Source organism: Salmo salar, chromosome 09 (assembly GCF_965601325.2).
Source record: "Salmo salar chromosome 09, fSalSal1, whole genome shotgun sequence".
NCBI classification, from domain to species: domain Eukaryota; kingdom Metazoa; phylum Chordata; class Actinopteri; order Salmoniformes; family Salmonidae; genus Salmo; species Salmo salar.
The window spans coordinates 25334143-25356500 of record NC_138299.1 but is presented as its reverse complement, the minus strand read 5'-3'; the positions used below and the strand labels follow the sequence as shown (position 1 = coordinate 25356500).

Genomic DNA, 22358 nt, shown 5'->3' with positions numbered 1-22358 from the left:
TCAGTCTCCTCTGAACAGTTGTATTTTTTTTTATTTAACTAGGCAAGTTAGTTAAGAACACATTTTTATTTACAATGACAGCCTACAGCTGCCAAACCCAGATGACGCTGGGCCAATTGTGCACCGCCCTATGGGACTCCCATCACGGCCGGTTGTGATACAGCCTGGATTCGAACCAGGGTGTCTGTAGTGATGCCTCTAGCACTGAGATGCAGTGCCTTAGACCGCTGTGCCACTTGAACTCATTTATTTGGGCTGCATTCTGATGCTGGTAACTCTAATGATCGTCTGCAGCAGAGGTAACTCTGGGTCTTCCTTTCCTCTGGCGTGGAGAGTCAGTTTCATCATAGTGCTTGATGGTTTTTGCGACTGCACTTGAAGAAACTTTCAAAGTTCTTGACATTTTCCGTATTGACTGACCTTCATGACCCTAAGTAATGATGGACTGTCGTTTCTCTTTGCTTATTTGAGCTGTTCTGGCCATAATATGGACTTGGTCTTTTACCAAATAGGGCTATCTTCTGTATACCACCCCTACCTTGTCACAACACAACTGACTGGCTCAAACATATTAAGGAAAGAAATTCCACAAATAAATAAGGCACACCTGTTAATTGAAATGCATTCCAGGTGACTACTTCATGAAGCTGGTTGAGAGAATGCCAAGAGTGTGCAAAGCTTTCATCAAGGCAAAGGCTGGCTACTTTGAAGAACCTAAAATATATGTGATTCGTTTAACACTTTTTTGGTTACTACATGATTCCATGTGCTGTTTTGATGTCTCCACTATTATTCTACAATGTAGAAAATAGTAAAAATAAAGAAAAACCTTGGAATGAGTAGGTGTCCAAACTTTTGACTGGTACCGTTTATATCTCCCACATGTGATGTGAACACATGCATGGCTATGTATTGAAGCATGTAGAGATTGTAGACAAGTCAAGGCAATGACACCAATGCATTCCAGAGGCTGCTGCTGAGTTGTGGTCTTAACCCTACAGACAACAGCGTAAATCAAAAAGTGTGCAACGCTCTCCATGAAAATGTCAGTAAAAAAAACAAATCCCCCCTGAAACATAATTGCAATTGATCTGATATGGAGTTAGAGTCAAATAATTATATTATTTGAGACTGTAAAAAAAAAATCTGTGAAATGCTTCAGCTAGCTAATTGAACGTAATTTTTTTAATATAATTTACTACTAGCCTATAGATTTGCACATTTCCTAACATTTTCTAGAGTACAGAAAGTCCCTCCTAACAGTTAATGACAGAAACTGACCCACTTCAATGTACATCATGTCCACACACAAATGAGTAGCCTAGATGGAGGTCTGTTTTGCGACCCAAATATTTTGCATGCTCAGTGAATGTGTCTGCAGGTTTTGCATCACGTGCATGCATGATGAGAATAACCAATGTAATACCTCAAACTGAAGTCAAACTGACAGACAGGCAGTCAGTAGGTAGCAGTCTGTGCCTCTTTACCAAGCTGACAGACTGACTTCGCAGGTCAGGAGTTCAGTCAGCGGGGCCAAATATTTACACTATCCTCGGTCAGATCTCCCAGACCACATGAGGTCTGCCTCTCTGGGGTCTGAGTTTGAAAGCTGATCCTCTGTGTAATGCAACCAGTTCTGCATAGTGCCATCACACTTCTCACCCTGCGCTACAGAGACCTTCCTGGTCACTTGCCATAGACCAGAGCAATATCTTTCAATAATCATTTCTTTCAACCAACCAACTACTGCTAAGTGAAGCAGATATATAAACATTTAAAAAAATTTGAGTATCTAGGTCTTCACCCGTGGAGAATCGGCCACATGAAGGTAAAATAAAATCTAAACGTATCTCTGTGCTATGTATTGGAATATATTGTAATGTGACAGACAAGTATGGCTTATGCACAGAGAATACAGGAAATGTCTGGAAACCCTTTAGCTGAAAAGTCCTGGTTTAGGCTGGACCACCAACTCTACAAAGTCAGTTAAGCGCAGTACAAACCAAGGCTGCTACAGTAGACAGGCTTCTCGTGCTGTTTTAATGGTGCGTCACCCCCTCCACACTACAGAGGGGAGGTGGTTGTCTTTTCTCAAAAAATGATACATCTCAGACATCACTCCAGGGTTTGGTTTGATGCTCTTGTGGAAATGAAGCTCATGAAATAGGTCCATCCTGTAGCTACAGGTTTAGTACAGAACAGGATTCAAGAGTTTTTCAGGCAACCAGCGGAATATCGACGAGTTCCCAACCGAGTACACCACTTGTCCCTTGTCTAGTCAAAGCTGCTAGCGTCTTCACACAAGAGGGCGACAGCCGCCGGTGACCATAGCAACAAACAAAGATTATCGACGTGCAAAAAAAATAATTAAGCGCTTTAACGCCACAAGCATGTATAAAAACGGATTTACATGCAACAGAAAAGGATTAGAAAACAATGATGGTTATTATTAAACGTGACTCTGTAAACTGATAGTATTCGTTTGTATTAGAGACTACATTTAAAATACCCAAATGCGGTACAACAGGATGATTTTGTAGGGACATCCGCAGGTGTAGCCTAGATAAACATTTGGCAGCACCCCCACACTAGTGATGGGCATTCCGACTCTTTTCAGTGAGCCGTCTTGTTCGGCTCAGCTCACCAAAAAGAGCCGTCTCTTTAAAAAAAATAAGTTTTGTATTTTTTCAAGTCAAACAGTTTGCGATAGTTTGACTATGATTGGTGTTAATTCTAATTCAATTATTAAATGAAATCACTCTACCTTGACCACAATGTATTTAAAAATGCATTGGTTTGTTATGAAAAAGAATGCTATAAACATTTGCATTTAAAGTATAACCATTCAAAACTAATATAATCTGAACAGCATAATAGAATATTGCACCATAAAGAAAAATAAATAACGTGCAAAACTGCAGCATCCCACTTAAAACATTAAACTTGTCCCTTTTTTCTCTCTCTTCTTTATTGCCATGTTATTACCAGCAGCACACAGCAATGCTGACCATATTTTGCTATTATGAGAGATTGTGAGATGTGGCCACTATGCTGAGTCTCCCTGTCATGACTTTAGGAAGCAGTGGGAAGACAGAGGCCTTGTCCTTCCACCAGCTCAGAGGATCTGCAGATCTTTGGAGGGGCTCCTCCAAATAAGAGGACTTTCTGTCCATTGATGAACATAGCATGTCCGTCAACTCGGTCACGTCCTGTGGTTACATTTGCTTCTCCTCTCTGGCGGCTGGCTGTGATTCGCTGGAGACCTTTACACAGGAGTATCATTTTTGAGACTGTCGCATAGCTGAAAAGAGAGAACAGTAACTTATTAGTTCAGGTTCATGTTTTGTCTAATGATACTACATTCTCATTTACTCCTCATAATCATATATAATACTGGATTAAATAATGATGTAGTAACTGCTTACTGTACCTCTTTCTCCACAGTGACCTGCTCAAAGGGTTCCAGGACTCTGCACACCTCCCATTCCTCTTGGGTCAGAGCATCAACAGGTGCATTGACAATGGCCAGGGTAGAGATCATGACATCCTTTGACTCAAGAAACCTCTTCAACATATAAAATGTTGAATTCCACCTTGTAGTGCAGTCTTGTTTAGGCCTCAGCTCAGGCATCCCCATCTGGCGTTGTGTAGACTTCCGTTTTTCAGCACCTACTGTGGTCCTGTGGAAGTATTCCACAGCTGCTTTCACTTCGTCCACAGTGGGCTTCATCACCTTCAGAACATCTCTTACATCAGGTTGATTGTGTGGTCAAGACATGGATGATGGGTCCATTTTAAAAACCAAAGCCATGAAAGTTTATGTTAGCTGCATTAGACAATAACATAACAGACCACTTTTCCATCTACTTGCCATTCTCTGGCCACTCAACAGTTCCTCTGCAAAGTTCTGAGGTGTGTCTGTCGTTGAACTCAAAGCAGTCCAGAAGACAGCTAGACACCTCTCTCTCCTCGGCTGCTAAGTGTGTGACTGAGTGAGTTGGCTCAGCCCTCCCTCACGCATCTTTGGTTCATTGGTTGACACTGCGTGTCTGATTGATAGGAACAGGTGAGGCTGTTTGTCTGCTCAGACAGTCAGAACGAATGTGTGCGCTTGGGCATTTAGGCTTAAATTGTATTTATTTTGTCATTATTTCAATAAATAGAATTAACTCCTGATAATTCATACCTGAATTTCTTTTATAAAATAGATGATTTTATAAATCTGACATGCAAGCCGGCTCCCAACGGTCACCCGGCTCGTCGCGAACGACCCATCACTATACAGCAGGTCTGGGACAGGAAGCACGTCCGGTGAACAGGTCAGGGTTCCATAGCCGCAGGCAGAACAGTTGAAACTGGAGCAGCAGCACGGCCAGGTGGACTGGGGACAGCAAGGAGTCATCAGGCCAGGAAGTCCTGAGGCATGGTCTCACACACACACACACACACAAATCTCGCTCATGGTGTAGTGCCAATGTCTTAGGTGCAAGAGAGCAATCAAAATGTAAATGACAATTTCAAACGCTTGTACCGACATTATAGAATATGCATAAAATGCCCGGGAGATCCATGAGGGGGTGCACAATTGGCCCAGCGTCATCCGGGTTAGAGGAGGGTTTGGCCGGCCGGGATGTCCTTGGCCCATCTCACTCTAGCTACTCCTTGTGGGGGGCCAGGCCACCGGCACGCTGACTTCGGTCGTTAGTGTTTCCTCCAACACATTGGTGCGGCTGGATTCTGGGGTTAAGCGAGCTTGGCAGGGCCGTGTTTCGTAGGACAAGAGTTGCAGCAATGGGACAAGACTAACTACCAATTGGATATCACGAAATTGGGGGAGAAAAAAGGGGTAAAGAAAAATAGCATTCTCCAAAATCCAACATCTGACTATGCCCACACATTAAGCGTATTAAAAGTATTTTAAATCTTCAAAACAAGAAGTTAGGCATACCTTATTCCAAAATTGTGTCTACATGCCAATCATTTCAATCAGTTTCATGGGAATATGCATTTACATCTTCTTGAATTAGTGTTTCCTGAGCACATTAATAGCAGATGGTGTTAAACTGTATATAGCCTTCCTGTATTTTGTTTCAATCAAAGCACATTCTGCCTAGTTGCACACGTAGAATTTTGGCCACACGATTATACTTTTTTTTTCACCATTCACCTGCCATAATTAAATTTCATAAGAAATTAGGTGGTGTTTTTGGTGTAACAGTAACACTATACCACACTATTATACACTGCTCAAAAAAATAAAGGGAACACTTAAACAACACAATGTAACTCCAAGTCAATCACACTTCTGTGAAATCAAACTGTCCACTTAGGAAGCAACACTGATTGACAATACATTTCACATGCTGTTGTGCAAATGGAATAGACAACAGGTGGAAATTATAGGCAATTAGCAATACACCCCCAATAAAGGAGTGATTCTGCAGGTGGGGACCACAGACCACTTCTCAATTCCTATGCTTCCTGGCTGATGTTTTGGTCACTTTTGAATGCTGGCGGTGCTTTCACTCTAGTGGTAGCATGAGACGGAGTCCACAACCCACACAAGTGGCTCAGGTAGTGCAGCTCATCCAGGATGGCACATCACTGCCAGCTGTGGCAAGAAGGTTTGCTGTGTCTGTCAGCGTAGTGTCCAGAGCATGGAGGTGCTACCAGGAGACAGGCCAGTACATCAGGAGACGTGGAGGAGGCCGTAGGAGGGCAACAACCCAGCAGCAGGACCGCTACCTCCGCCTTTGTGCAAGGAGGAGCAGGAGAAGCACTGCCAGAGCCCTGCAAAATGACCTCCAGCAGACCACAAATGTGCATGTGTCTGCTCAAACGGTCAGAAACAGACTCCATGAGGGTGGTATGAGGGCCCGACGTCCACAGGTGGGGGTTGTGCTTACAGCCCAACACCGTGCAGGACGTTTGGCATTTGCCAGAGAACACCAAGATTGGCAAATTCGCCACTGGCGCCCTGTGCTCTTCACAGATGATGAAAGCAGGTTCACACTGAGCACATGTGACAGACGTGACAGAGTCTGGAGACGCCGTGGAGAACGTTCTGCTGCCTGCAACATCCTCCAGCATGACCGGTTTGGCGGTGGGTCAGTCATGGTGTGGGTGGCATTTCTTTGGGGGGGCCGCACAGCCCTCCATGTGCTCGCCAGAGGTAGCCTGACTGCCATTAGGTACCGAGATGAGATCCTCAGACCCCTTGTGAGACCATATGCTGGTGCGGTTGGCCCTGGGTTCCTCTTAATGCAAGACAATGCTAGACCTCATGTGGCTGGAGTGTGTCAGCAGTTCCTGCAAGAGGAAGGCATTGATGCTATGGACTGGCCCGCCCGTTCCCCAGACCTGAATCCAATTGAGCACATCTGGGACATCATGTCTCGCTCCATCCACCAACACCACGTTGCTCCACAGACTGTCCAGGAGTTGGCGGATGCTTTAGTCCAGGTCTGGGAGGAGATCCCTCAGGAGACCATCCGCCACCTCATCAGGAGCATGCCCAGGCGTTGTAGGGAGGTCATACAGGCACGTGGAGGCCACACACACGACTGAGCCTCATTTTGACTTGTTTTAAGGACATTACATCAAAGTTGGATCAGCCTGTAATGTGGTTTTCCACTTTAATTTTAAGTGTGACTCCAAATCCAGACCTCCATGGGTTGATAAATTGGATTTCCATTGATTATTTTTGTGTGATTTTGTTGTCAGCACATTCAACTATGTAAAGAAAAAAGTATTTAATAAGATTATTTCTTTCATTCAGATCTAGGATGTGTTGTTTAAGTGTTCCCTTTACTTTTTTGAGCAGTATATTTAGCTATCCTTCTGATCTAGCAGAATATTTTTTTAAATTATTATTACTATTATATTTTGTTTTTTACATAGACGACCATGATAAGCAGTTGAGGTATGTGTGTAAAGCTATTTTGTAGGCAAACTGAATGCGCACAACAGTAAACCGATAATCTCATAGATAACCTCACCTGAATACCATATTCATAATGTATCAATATTTGATACATTATGAATATGGTATTCAGGTGAGGTTATCTATGAGATTATCGGTTTACTGTTGTGCGCATTCAGTTTGCCTACAAAATCTAGCTGCACTCCTAGTAGTTTGGTTTCTGCCACTTCCTCAATTTGTACTCCCCCCCCCGCCAATACATAATTGTATCCCATGCTGTGTTGACCTTTTCCTGGTGGAACAGACCAACATAACTTTGGTTTCTTGGCGTTTAAAACAAGTTTGTTGCGGCAAATCCACAACCTGATATTTTCCAAATCTACTTGTAGAGCTTGCTGTACGTGTTGAACCAATTGTCTTGCTGTATAAATTGTATCTGCAAATATAGTAGCTTGAGTTTCAGGTAAGGCATAAGGAAGGTCGTTGGTATATATTAAGTAAAGAAGTGGCCCAAGGCAGCTGCCCTGCGGTATTCTACAGTTTAAAGCATGAGAGGAAGAAAATGAACCATTGATATAGGTGGACTGTTTCCAGTCAGTTAGATATGACAGTACCCAATTCAATGCTACCTGTTTAAAAACCTCACTAGGGTACGTGGGACGCTAGCGTCCCACCTGGCCAACATCCAGTGAAATTGCAGAGCGCCAAACTCAAACAGAAATACTCACTATAAAAATTCATAAAAAACATACAAGTGTTATACATAGGTTTAAATATTAACTTCTTGTTAATCCAACCACGGTGTCAGATTTCAAAAAGGCTTTACGGCAAAAGCATACCATGCGATTATCTGAGAACAGCGCCCAGCAGACAAATCATTACAAACAGTAACCAGCCAAGTAGAAGAGTTACACAAGTCAGAAATAGAGATAAAATTAATCACTTACCTTTGATGATCTTCATATGGTTGCACTCAGAAGACATTCATTTAATCAATAAAATGTTTTGTTCGATAAAGTCCAAATAGTATCCGTAAAGTTCGTAGAAACATGTCAAACGATGTTTATAACCATACCTAAGGTTGTTTTTAGCCTAAATAAATTGATAATATTTCAAACGGACAATAACGTCGTCAATATAAAAGGTAAACAAGAAAGGCGTGCCCTTGGTCGCGCGCATGAAAAAGCTCTGGGCCACTGCAGTGTCCACTCATTCAGACTGGTCTTACTCCCTCATTGTTCAGAATACAAGCATGAAACACATTTCTAAAGACTGTTGACATCTAGTGGAAGGCATAGGAAGTGCAATTTGAGTCCTAAGTCAATGGATACTGTAAAGGCATTCAATAGAATTTTTTTTTTAAATCCTATTTCCTGGATGGATTTTTATCAGGTTTTCACCTGCCAAATCAGTTCTGTTATACTCAGACATGTTAACAATTTGGAAACTTTAGTGTTTTCTATCCAAATCTACCAATTATATGCATGTCCTAGCTTCTGGGTCTGAGTAGCAGGCAGTTTACTTTGGGCACGCTTTTCATCCAAAATTCCAAATGCTGCCCCCTACCCTAGTGAAGTTAAAACCATAATGCATTAATTTTGTCAAAATGATTTCATGATCCACTAAATGAAATGCCACACTAAAATCTAAAAATAGTACAGCCACAAACCTGCCATTAGCCATAGCATTGAGCCATTTGGCCAGTCATGTCAACCAACACAGTGGAATTGTTTTTGCAATAAGCATGCTGATTGGCTGTAATCAGATCATTCTTTTCCAAGTATACCCATATTTGTCTACTCACAATACCCTACAATATCTTACTGAGTGAAGGGAGTAGACTAATTGGTCAACTATTAGCAGGAGTAATGGGCTCTTTGCCATCTTTCGGGATAGGACACAGTTTAGCATGCTTCCATACATTTGCAAACATCCCCTTTTCCAGTGAACAATTAAATATGCATTTCAGTGGAGCTGCAATCTGGGGCACAGCATAGCGAAGTAAAAAAATTGTCCATAAGATCACAACCTGTATATTTACCATCAGGTAATGACTTCAAAAGGTTTAAAACCTCTGACACCATTTGTAGACCCCCCCCCCCCCCCCCCCCCCAAAAAACAGCTTTTTTTAAAACTCAAAATATGATCATCAATCAATTGGACAATAGCTTGTTTTGGAGAATGGGTGTTTACGTTATCACTCAGTAAAATAAGTATTTTTTTATTTATTTATTTTTAACAAATGTACAAAATTATGGCAATACAAGCTTGTTTTGTTATTGTTCTCCCGTCAACCTCCACACTAGATAGGCATGATGAAATAGATGTTCCAAGTAAGCCCGTCGCTGTATTCCATACCTTTTAAGAATCATTTTTACAATCAATAAAAGCATTTGTAAAATGTTTCTTACGATTTAACTGCATAATTACATAGTGTCCTACAATTCTGTTCATCAATTTCTTGTTTAAATTTGGCTGCTAAGACTTTTGACATATTTCTTTGAGAAAAAGCCTCACCCAGTTCATCAATCCATGGAGATGGATACCCCAACTGTACTCTTTCTTACTGGGGTATGATGATGCATTAACTCAGTGAGCAAATCAATAAAAAAGATTCTGTCCATGAATTAAATCATCCTCTAGATAAACAAGCTCCCAGGGTACAGCGGCCAAATCATTTTGAAATAGTTCATGACCACAATCCTTAGAGGTTTCTTTGGAACCTTAGTGTTCATGATTATGGTCACACTATTATGGTCTGTCCAGCCCACTGGCATTGATCTGGCTTTTAAGCATTGCAATGGTATATTACAGAAAATCATATCAATGCATGTGTCTGAACGGTGACCTAACTTAGTTGATGATCTAGTAGTATAATTAACCATTTGTTTCAAACCACAGTTCTCATCAATTTAGTTCTATTTGAATTATGATCCTTCCAATTTATATTAAAATCACCCAAGATAAATACATCTCTGTTACTGTGGCCTGGTCAAACCCAGTGCATAAGTCATCCAGATAGGACACCTTAGAGCTAGGAGGTCCACACACACACACACACACACACACACACACCCAATATGGGTGTCTGGTGAGGTAGATGTACTTGAGCCCATAGTGCCTCTATTTGACGTACATTAAGGTCAACCCTCTTAAAAGGTATATGATTCTGAATGTACAGTGCTACACCCCCAACATTCCTATTCCTGTCCCTTTTAAGACGACTATATCCATGAATGTTCATTTGCCCATCATTTACAGGTGCATCTAAATGTGTTTCGGTCAAATCAAAATTATTAATATTACTTATGTTGACCAAGTTAAAAACCTCATGTATTTTGTTAGGAAGGCTACATACAGTTGAAGTCAGAAATTCACATACACTTAGGTTGGAGTCATTAAAACTTTTTTTTCAACCGCTCCACTATTTTCTTGTTAAACTATAGTTTTGGCAAGTCGGTTAGGACATCTACTTTGTGCATGACACAAGTCATTTTTCCAACAATTGTTAACAGACAGATTATTTCACTTATAATTCACTGTATCACAATTCCAGTGGGTCAGAAGTTTACATACACTAAGTTGACTGTGCCTTTAAACAGCTTGGAAAAATCCAGAAAATGATGTCATCGCTTTAGAAGCTTCTGATTGACTCAAATGATGTCAATTAGCCTATTGGAGGTGTACCTGTGGATGTATTTCCACACCTACCTTCAAACTCAGTGCCTCTTTGCTTGATATCATGGGGGGGGGGGGGGGAATCAAAAGAAATCATCCAAGACCTCAGAAAGAAAAAAAATTGTAGACCTCCACAAGTCTGGTTCATCCTTGCGGAGCAATTTCCAAACACCTGAAGGTACCACATTCATCTGTACAAACAATAGTATGCAAATATATACACCATGGGACCACGCAGCCGTCATAGCGCTGTGGAAGGAGACACATTTTGTCTCCTAGAGATGAACGTACTTTGGTGCGAAAAGTGCAAATCAATCCCAGAACAACAGCAAAAGGACCTTGTGAAGATGCTGGAGGAAACAGGTACAAAATTATCTATATCCACAGTAAAACAAGTCCTATATCGACATAACCTGAAGCACGGGGTGGCAGCATCATGTGGGGGTGCTTTGCTGCAGGAGGGACTGGTGCACTTCACAAAATAGATGGCATCATGAGGGAGGAAAATGATGTGGATATATTGAAGCAACATCAAGACATCAGTCAGGAAGTTAAAGCTTGGTCGCAAATGGGTGTTCCAAATGGACAATGACCCCAAGCATTCTTCCAAAGTTGTGGCTAAATGGCTTAAGGACAACAAAGTCAAGGTATTGGAGTGGCCATCACAAAGCCCTGACCTCAATCCTATAGAATATTTGTGGGCAGAACTGAAAAAGCTTTTGCGAGCATGGAGGCCTACAAACTTGACTCAGTTATACCAGCTCTGTCAGGAGGAATGGGCCAAAATTCACCCAACTTATTGTGGGAAGCTTGTGGAAAGCTACCCGAAACATTTGACCCAAGTTATACAATTTAAAAGGCAATGCTACCAAATACTAATTGAGTTCATGTAAACTTCTGACCCACTGGGAATGTGATGAAAGAAATAAAAGCTGAAATAAATCAATCCTTCTCTCTACTATTATTCTGACATTTCACATTCTTAAAAATAAGTGGCGATCCTAACTGACCCAAGACAGGAAATTAATACTAGGATTAAAATGTCAGGAATTGTGAAAAACTGAGTTTAAATGTATTTGGCGAAGGTGTATGTAAACTTCCGATTTCAACTGTACATTAACCTGAGCTATATGCAACCCTTTCCATGTCACGTGGAGATCAAGAGAGCATGTATTCGTTATAGTTGAAGTCATGAGTACACTACAACAAACTCAGATTTGAACATTGAATTAAAAGAGCCAGGGAGTTACTCTAGAGTTCCGACTCAGTTGCCCATTGATGCAAAGTTTATCCATCACCATGGAGACTCGTTGATTGAGGCAACGCTTTTCCTTCATGATGGGAGACAGTTTTTTTTCTCCTTTCATTCATCTCCGTGGGGAATTGACCATTCATTGTAAAATCAGTGTGAGTTCTCTGCCCCTGTTCGTCACCATTTCCTTTTGCTTAAAATTGTCAAAACATGCCCGTGGCCTATTCCCTGAGGCCTTACCCATTCTATGGACCCTTGAGAAAGTGACATTACGCACAACATCTGTGGGCAGTTCCAGTTAGGTTGACAAAGTCTCGGACAGTGTCACAGCTTCTGCTGTTGTCATTCTCCGGTAGCCCTGAAAAGATCGTACCGCATTGATCAACACCGTACATCAAGCAAGGTTTCTTTAAGCTGTTCTCCCTTTGCACCACCTCCACCGTGCCATGAACGGAGTCTGCAGTACCTTCCAGCTCCGTGTTCTCTTTCCTTAGATCAATCTGACAATGGCTGAATTCTGGATTGGCACACAATGCATTAATGTCCTCGTAATAAACTCAGCAAAAAAAAGAAAACGTTATTTTCAGGACCCTGTCTTTCAAAGATAATTCATAAAAATCCAAATAACTTCACAGATCATTGTAAAGGGTTTTAAACACTGTTTCCCATGCTTGTTCAATGAACGATAAACAATTAATGAACATGCACCTGTGGAACAGTCGTTAACTTGTTATGGATAGGGGGCTGTATTTTCACGGCCGGATAAAAAAACGTACCCGATTTAATCTGGTTATTACTCCTGCCCAGAAACTAGAATATGCATATAATTAGTAGCTTTGGATAGAAAACACTCCAAAGTTTCTAAAACTGTTTGAATGGTGTCTGAGTATAACAGAAATCAAATGGCAGGCCAAAACCTGAGAAGATTCTGTACAGGAAGTACCCTGTCTGACCATTTCTTGGCCTTCTTTGTCATCTCTATCCAAAACAGAGGATCTCTGCTGTAACGTGACACTTTCTAAGGCTCCCATAGGCTCCAGAACATTGAATGATGACTCTGCAATCTCTGCCTGAAAAACAGTAGCGCATTTGGATAGTGGTCAATCTGAGAACAATGAGACGGGCGTGCGCGTGAAGAGTCCATTTTACTTTTTCAGTCTTTGAACGAAAACAATGACTCCCGGTCGGAATATTATCGCTATTTTACGAGAAAAATCGCATAAAAATTGATTTTAAACAGCGTTTGACATGCTTCGAAGTACAATAATGGAATATTTAGATTTTTTTTGTCACGATACGCGTCTGCGCGTCACCCTTCGGATAGTGTCTTGAACGCACGAACAAAACGCCGCTATTTGGATATAACTATGGATTATTTGGAACCAAACCAACATTTGTTGTTGAAGTAGAAGTCCTGGGAGTGCATTCTGACGAAGAACAGCAAAGGTAATCCAATTTTTCTTATAGTAAATCTGAGTTTGGTGAGTACCAAACTTGGTGGGTGTCAAAATAGCTAGCCTGTGATGGCCGGGCTATCTACTCAGAATATTGCAAAATGTGCTTTCACCGAAAAGCTATTTTAAAATCTGACACCGCGATTGCATAAAGGAGTTCTGTATCTATAACTCTTAAAATAATTATGTTTTTTGTGAACGTTTATCGTGAGTAATTTAGTAAATTCACCGGAAGTGTTCGGTGGGAATGCTAGTTCTGAACGTCACATGCTAATGTAAAAAGCTGGTTTTTGATATAAATATGAAATTGATTAAACAAAACATATTGTATAACATAATGTCCTAGGAGTGTCATCTGATGAAGATCAAAGGTTAGTGCTGCATTTAGCTGTGTTTTGAGTATCTGTGATGCATGCTAGTTGCTTGGAAATGGCTGTGTGGTTTTTTGTGTCTATGTACTCTCCTAACATAATCTAATGTTTTGTTTTCGCTGTAAAGCCTTTTGGAAATCGGACAACGTGGTTCGATTCAGGAGAAGTATCTATAAAATGGTGTAAAATAGTCCTGTTTGAGAACTTTGAATTATGACATTGTGGTTTTAAATTTGGCGCTCTGATTTGTCACTGGCTGTTGAATAGTGTGGGACGATTTCGTCCCACCTCCCCTAGAGCGGTTAAGACGCAAACAGCTTACAGACGGTAGGCAATTAAGGTCACAGTTATGAAAACTTAGGACACTAAAGAGGCTATTCTACTGACTCTGAAAACACCAAAAGAAAGATGCCCAGGGTCCCTGCTCATCTGTGTGAACGTGCCTTAGGCATGCTGCAAGGAGGCATGAGGACTGCAGATGTGGCCAGGGCAATAAACTGCAACGTCCGTACTGTGAGATGCCCAAGACAGCGCTACTGGGAGACTGGATGGACAGCTGATCTTCCTCGCAGCGGCAGACCACGTGTAACACCACCTGCACAGGATCGGTACATCCGAACACCACACCTGCGGGACAGGTACAGGATGGAAACAACAACTGCTCGAGTTACACCAGGAACGCACAATCCCTCCATCAGTGCTCAGACTGTCCGCAATAGGCTGAGAGAGGCTGGACTGAGGGCTTGTAGGCCTGTTGTAAGGCAGGTCCTCACCAGACATCACTGGCGCCTATGGGCACAAACCCACCGTGGCTGGACCAGACAGGACTGGCAAAAAGTGCTCTTCACTGACGAGCCGCGATTTTGTCTCACCAGGGGTGACGGTCAGATTCGCGTTTATCGTAGAAGGAATGAGCGTTACACATCCTCCTCCCTCATGTGGTACCCTTCCTGCAGGCTCATCCTGACATGACCCTCCAGCCATACTGCTCGTTCTGTACGTGATTTACTGCAAGACAGGAAAATCAGTGTTCTGCCACGGCCAGCGAAGAGCCCGGATCTCAATCCCATTGACCACGTCTGGGACCTGTTGGTGAGGGCTAGGGGCATTCCCCCCAGAAATGTCCAGGAATTTCCAGGTGCCTTGGTGGAAGAGTGGGGTAACATCTCACAGAAAGAACTGGCTAATCTGGTGCAGTCCATGAGGAGATGTACTGCAGTACTTAACCTCTATGGCAAGGCGGGACGAATTCGTCCCACCTACGTAACAGCCACCTGAATTCAGTTGCGCGATTTTTGAATCGTTTGAAATACTATTAGTTCAATTTCTCAAACATATGACTATTTTACAGCTATTTAAAGACAAGACTCTCCTTAATCTAACCACACTGTCCGATTTCAAAAAGGCTTTACAACGAAAGCAAAACATTAGATTATGTCAGGAGAGTGCCCAGCCAGAAATAATCAGACACCCATTTTTCAAGCTAGCATATAATGTCACAAAAACCCAAACCACAGCTAAATGCAGCACTAACCTTTTATGATCTTCATCAGATGACACACCTAGGACATTAAGTTATACAATACATGCATGTCTGTTCAATCAAGTTCATATTTATATAAAAAAACAGCTTTTTACATTAGCATGTGACGTTCAGAAAAAGCATACCCCCCGCAAACTTCCGGGGAATTTACTAACAGTTTGCTAAATTACTCACGATAAACGTTCACAAAAAGCATAACAATTATTTTAAGAATTATAGATACATTACTCCTCTATGCACTCGATATGTCCGATTTTAAAATAGCTTTTCGGATGAAGCACATTTTGCAATATTCTAAGTACATAGCCCAGCCATCACGGCTAGCTATTTAGACACCCGGCAAGATTAGCCTTCACCAAAATCTTATTTCCTATAAGAAAAATGTTCTTACCTTTCCTGTTCTTCGTCAGAATGCACTCCCAGGACTTCTACTTCAATAACAAATGTAGGTTTGGTCCCAAATAATCTATCGTTATATCCAAATATCCTCTGTTTTGTTCGTGCGTTCTAGACACTATACGAATGGTAAATAACGGTCGTGCGCATGGCGCATGGCGTGACAAAAAAATGTCTAAATATTCCATTACCGTACTTCGAAGCATGTCAACCGCTGTTTAAAACCAATTTTTATGCCATTTATCTCGTAGAAAAGCGATAATATTCCGACCGGGAATCTGCAATAAGCTAAATAGCCGAATGAAATTTCTCCACGGGGGCGAATCGTGCACGCGCCTCATTCAATGGTCCTCTGATCGGCCACTTGGATAAGGCGATAATCTGTTTCAGCCAGAGGCTGCCTCGTCATCGTTCAGGTTTTTCCCGGGTTCTGAGAGCCTATTGGAGCCCTGGGAATTGTCACGTTACAGCTAAGATCCTTACTCTTCAATAAACAGATGCAAGACGCACGACTCCTTGTCAGACAGGCCACTTCCTGCATGAAACCTTGTCAGGTTTTTGCCTGCCATAGGAGTTCTGTTATACTCACAGACACCATTCAAACAGTTTTAGAAACTGTAGGGTGTTTTCTATCCAAACCTGAACAATAATATGCATATTCTAGCTTCTGAGTTGGTGTAGGAGGCAGTTAAAAATGGGCACATATTTTTTCCAAAATTCTCAATACTGCCCCCTAGCCCAAACAGGTTAATGCAGCTGGTGGCCACACCAGATACTGACTGTTACTTTTGACCCTCTCTTTGTTCAGGGACACATTATTCCATTTATGTTAGTGACGTCTGTAGAACTTCTTCAGTTTATGTCTCAGTTGTTGAATCTTATGTTCATACAAATATTTACATATGTTAAGTTTGCTGAAAATAAACGCGGTTTACAGTGAGAGGACGTTTCTTTTTTTTGCTGAGTTTATATCCAAGATATCAAGTTAGCAAGCCTTTGATGGATTTTAACAAGTGAACATCTATATCAGTGAACCTCCCCACGCACTCCCTCTTGTTTGGGGATGGTTTGGTGCCATTGTTGATACTTCTTGGCCAACTTGGCTTCGGTTTGTTGTCCTTAACAGTGCTTGAATCCTCCGAAATCAGCAATGTTTCTTTGAGCTCGTAAGTATCTCTCGTCAATTAATAGTTCAAGCTCTTCAATGGATTCTGAATCATCCAGCGTGTTTGCAGGCAGAGTAAAACAAAAATAACGGATGTATCTTTCCGGACCTGTACTGGCTGTGGGTAGATACACGCAATACATTTTTTTTTTTAAATATGTGTGTAGTAATGGGTATTTTGTCCCTCACTGTATGTAATGGGACAAGCTTATAGGTCCTTATGGAAAACTTGTTCCTCATGAGGAGATGCATGTACAAAATGTCACAAGATGGATGAGGAAAACCATTAAATGAATCCATTTTAGAATAAGGCTGTAACGTAACAAAATGTGTAAAAAGTCAAGGGGTCTGAATACTTTCCTAATGCACATATACTTAAAAAAAATATTTGTAAATATATATATATACACACACACACACACACACAACGTGACTGTAAGAAACAAGTTGGAATGTTTGACTGACATGTCTAACACCCTGTCTGCGCCTTGAAGCTATCCCTATGCCAGAAAATATATTTCAGACCACAGCTGTGCAAAACGCCCATGGATCATTAAAGACCCATACCTGCACACAAAAATGCTATCTTAAATAGAGGTTTTCAGTGGACAGGCTTTTTACTTAAATTTGGCCTAAGCACAAAGAAAGTGTCAATTAAAGGCCTTTCCTGGCAACTAGTGAATTGCCACACACACACTTTATGCCAGGAACTCCCACTGACGTCAGGCTCTCAGTGATTAAGACGTGATACAGAAATAACAAGGTCACAGCAATCCGTGGAATGGCAAACACTATAACATTAAAATAACCTTGATACTTTTAGCTATGGTTTTGATGTCTGTTTTGATAAGAACCTGCGGACAAAGCAGTGTGAAATTGTTGTGAAAGTAGGCAGAGAGCAAAGCACTACGTTAGATTCATTTCAACAGTTTTAATACCACTACATTGGCCTATGGCAACTAAACCATCTAAATTATAGAGGCGCCAAACACTATTATACGAGCAACCACTAACAGCATCTTCCAATACATTTCAACACCTTTACAATGAAGGCCAGAAAAATGGGAGACAACAGAATGGAGTTGACATACCTGGCTTTCTTGCCTGTTCTTGACTCAACATTTGAAAACCTCAAAGACACGTTTCAACAATTCCTCAAAAAGTTAATAAACTGCATTCAGCACCTCAAAAACAAGCTCTCTATCACTCCTGTGCATGATGGGCAAGTCAAGTGACAGCAAGTGGACCCATATCTCACGACCTTTTAACACTGGCTGCCAGTGCTACTTATTTACGGGAGCCTTCTTAAAACAGTTAGCTAGCTAGGCAGTTAGTTTAGTAGTTAACTGCCTAGCTAGCTAACGTTAGTTCTAGAAATGTAAATATCGAGTCGTCTCTAACATTTACTGTAGCTGGCTAGGCTAGCTAACTAGTTCCGCAAACACGTCAAAATTTAAACCAAGCAAAACGAAACAACACATTACATCTAGCTAGATTGCTAGAAGCTAACGTACCTTTTCTTTTCTGGGACAACTCTTGTGTTCATTTTAAGGACGACGGACTTATTTTGAGCCTCAGCCAAGAAGATAAACTGTGTTTCGAACCCGTACAAAAACAAGCGAAAATTCACGTAGCTATTCAAATTAAATCCGTAATTTGTGTTTCCATAAATTGTTGATAAATGCATTCAGGAGAGGTCACGCCTCCATCGCTGAAAGTCAAAACATGAGTGCAGAAGAATGTGTTTTAATTCCTTCGAAATGGCATGAGGTTGTATCTAGTTAGCTGAGCAGCTAGGTGAAATACCGTACAGTAAGATAGGTAGAAACTGCTTCTCCAATAGAAATCGCCGATCACCCTTGTTGGCAAGCTAAATTCATGCGTAGAAACATGTCATTACGGGTCTAATGGTCGTCTCGCGCCCGAATGCGCATGTGCAGGTCGTCAATTCCTTTTGACGAAAATTAAAACGTGTCTGTGTGTCACTTTCACGAGGTTGGAGTAATAAGACATTGGCTCGAATCTAGGTTGTGCCTTTAGATTTCGAGAAAATGAACAACTAACGAATAATTTTTCACTTTCATTGACTTCTCAAACCCCGGCCTGGTTCCAGGCGTTCCCGGAAGTCTCACGATGTCGCTCCTCTGGGTTTAGAAACTCTGTGGCTAGGTGATCAGCTGCTTATCAATTCAATTTCAATTACATTTAAGGGATTTATTGACATGGGAAACATATGTTAACATTTCCAAAGCAAGTGAAGTAGATAATAATAAACAAAAGTTTGAAACATTTTTTTGAAACGACTGACTTTTTGTACATGGTCCCCTAAAATGGGGGAAAGAAAAGTATTGGAACAAATTCACCAATGTATTTGGTCCGATATTCCTAACACAAATTGGGCACAAAATAATCTGAAACACAAACAAAACAGCAAATGAATCCAATGCTTGATGTAATCATTGTGTGCTAAGAATATGGGACCAAATAAACTTTTGATAACTTTGATACACACAAGTGAACTTGTCATAATACTTCTGGGCCCCTAAAATGGGGGGGGGGGAGAGAGAAAGAGTCCATGTACAAAAAGTGCTGTCATTTCTAAACGGCTCATATGGATGAAAATACCTTCAAATTAAAGCTGACCGTCTGCATCGAAAGTGCTGGAGTACATAGCCAAAACAAAACACACTGTCCCAATACTTTGAGCTCACTGTATCTCTGCTAGAGCTGACCTTATCTGCTATTGTCCCTTCTCAGTGTACAGGGCTTGAGAGGGATGCCTAAGGTAAAGCCAAACATGTTTAATGTTAAAATCTGCTACTCTTTTGGAACGCAGTATTGTCAAGATAACTACTTTTTACCGTGTGTAAAATTGCTTGTTTCATTTGAAAGCTTTTTATAAAAATACAAAAAATGCATGAAATGAAATGTATGCATTCACTACTGTAAGTCGCTCTGGATAAGAGCGTCTGCTAAATGACAAATGTAAATGTAAATGTAAATGTAAAAGTGAAATAAAACAAAAATTAGCATTACACTCACAGAAGTTCCAAAAGAATAAAGACATTTCAAATGTCATATTATGTCTATATACAGTGTTGTAACGATGTGCAAATAGATAAAGTACAAAAGGGAAAACAAATAAACATAAATATGGGATGTATTTGCTTATCTCCCCCAGAGAAACTGTCCCCTCCCATTTCTACTTTGTCTTTTCGGGAGCGCGCGCAATCACATGCCTCTCCACCGGCGGCGCGCACGAGCTCTACGGTACTGTACATTCCATTTGTTTGGTTTCCCTCCTTTACACCAAGTTGACTGAACTGCTATTATTATAATGTAAGCATGACACATTTACCAGGTCTGTATGTCAGTTCCCTTACAAATTCAATGAAAGACTACCAGCAAACAATCTCAGTTCAATCTACACAAATTAATAAAACATGAGCGTTTCCCTTTTACAATGAGAAGTGAGGCATTTTTTTTACCAACAATTTTAGGCCTATGGTTCAAGAGTGGGGGGGTTATTGCAGTATTACCACTCCAAACTCAAACTCTTTCCCAGTAAATATGACCAAAAACAGTTGAGGGCTTTCTTTGCACCACTGACGATGTGTTGTAATTCATGTCTCATTATACGTTTTATTATTCTTTTTGCTGCCTGGAAAGCTGCAGATGTGTTTCCTGGAATATGTGGCTAGCCGTTAGAGAAATTAGGGAATACTGAGGCTCAAATACTACAAGAAGTGGCCCCAAACATGAAAGTGGTCCTGTTTCAACCATGTAATTTGCTGTGTGGGGTAGCAATAATGCTTTTAGCCAGTTCGAATAGTCCCCTAAAGATCGTCAATCAGCCAGGACAGAGGAAGTAAACTGAGATCCAATCAGCCGCTGCAGTCTCTGCCTGCAGCAATCAGAGCTAGTGTATAATGGCAGTTTGGACAAGGGTCATATGTCTATCCACTCCAGGGGCGGCTGGTGGGAGGAACTATAGGAGGACTAGCTAATTGTAATAGCTCGAATGGAGTAAATGGAACAGTATCAAACATATGGAAACCAAAGTTCCATTTATTCCATTCCAGTCATTGCTATGAGCCCAACTTCCTATAGCTCCCCCCACCAGCCTCCACTGATCCAATCAGACCAGGCCTCGGGAAAAGCTGCTGGACTGAAAGGCATGGGGAGGTAAACAAATACATGCAAAGAGTCAAGTGGTTTAACCCAATGTCCACACCAGTGCTCAAATTGCCATGGGTGGACGAAGGCGGTTTTATTGTAAAGCGATGTTATTTAACTGTAAAAACGTATTACCTTTTAATGTGCCATGACACAACCAGTCATGATGTTTTTATCTGATTGTCAAACAAATCACTTCAAAAAGTAAGTTTCCTTTGCACGTTCATCCAAAATAATTCCAGCATCTGAACAGTTCACTGTGCACCCGCCAACTTTCTTTCAATATGCAAGTGGCTAAAACTATCTCACCGGAGAAAGCATCCGAGCTAGGCAAAACAGCGCCCCTCTGCCTTACATTCTGTAGCCCAAGTGGCTTGCGAAAGTATTCAACCCCCTTGGCATTTTTCCAATTTTTTTGCCTTACAACCTGGAATTAAAATTTATTTTTTGGGGGGGGTTTGTATCATTTGATTTACACAACATACCTACCACTTTGAAGATGCTAAATATTTTTTCTTGTGAAACAAACAAGAAATAAGAAAAAAAAACAGAACTTGAGCATGCATAAGTATTCACCCCCCCAAAGTCAATACTTTGTAGAGCCACCTTTTGCAGCAATTACAGCTGCAAGTCTCTTGGGGCATGTCTCTATAAGCTTGGCACATCTAGCCACTGGAATGTTTGCCCATTCTTCAAGGCAAAACTGCTCCAGCTCCTTCAAGTTGGATGGGTTCCACTGGTGTACAGCAATCTTTAAGTCATACAACAGATTCTCAGATTGATGTCTGGGCTTTGACTAGGCCATTCCAAAACATTTAAAATGTTTCCCCGCAGCCGGACAACTTTCTCATGGCTTCTGGAGGGAAATGCTGTAGGAATCCTCAACCGGTGTCGCTCATTCAGCCGACAGAAACTTTCAACCGGTTCTCCCTATTAAGCAGGTCTGAGACGCCGAAGCCTCCCACCATTAGCTCTGACAAATTGAAAACCCTAGTCATTGGCGACTCCATCACCCGTAGTATTAGACTTAAAACAAATCATCCAGCGAGTATACACTGTTTACCAGGGGGCAGGGCTACTGACGTTAAGGCTAATCTGAAGATGGTGCTGGCTAAAGCTAAAACTGGCGAGTGTAGAGAGTATAGGGATATTGTTATCCACGTCGGCACCAACGATGCTAGGATGAAACAGTCAGAGGTCACCAAGCGCAACATAGCTTCAGCGTGTAAATCAGCTAGAAAGATGTGTCGGCATTGAGTAATTGTCTCTGGCCCCCTCCCAGTTAGGGGGAGTGATGAGTTCTACAGCAGAGTCTCACAACTCAATCGCTGGTTGAAAACAGTTTTCTGCCCCTCCCAAAAGATAGAATTTGTAGATAATTGGCCCTCTTTCTGGGACTCA

The 22358-nt window shown here is 41.4% G+C and overlaps 1 protein-coding gene and 1 long non-coding RNA gene across 4 annotated transcripts in view; both read right to left on the bottom strand.

The window, feature by feature from the left end:
* The window catches only part of LOC106610969 (hypoxia-inducible factor 1-alpha), a 60402-nt gene extending 41694 nt beyond the window's left edge, over window positions 1–18708 (bottom strand). The window contains exons 1-2 of one of the 3 annotated variants that reach the window (XM_082955675.1): window positions 18296–18707; window positions 4187–4381 (exon numbers count right to left, since the gene is read on the bottom strand). Coding sequence is in view for 1 of the 3 variants with exons in the window: in XM_014210723.3 (XP_014066198.3) it covers window positions 18296–18468 (173 nt within the window). In the remaining 2 variants the exon portion in view is untranslated. Of the gene's footprint in view, window positions 1–4186; window positions 4382–18295 lie in introns of all 3 variants that reach the window. The other 2 variants (XM_014210723.3, XM_045723511.2) reach the window with 2 other exon arrangements.
* Window positions 2022–4180, bottom strand: LOC123744605 (uncharacterized). The gene is made up of 2 exons (XR_006770973.2): window positions 3431–4180; window positions 2022–3301 (listed from the first exon to the last, which is right to left on the bottom strand). It is a non-coding gene; the product is annotated as an uncharacterized LOC123744605 (long non-coding RNA).
* Window positions 18709–22358: the final 3650 nt, after the last annotated feature.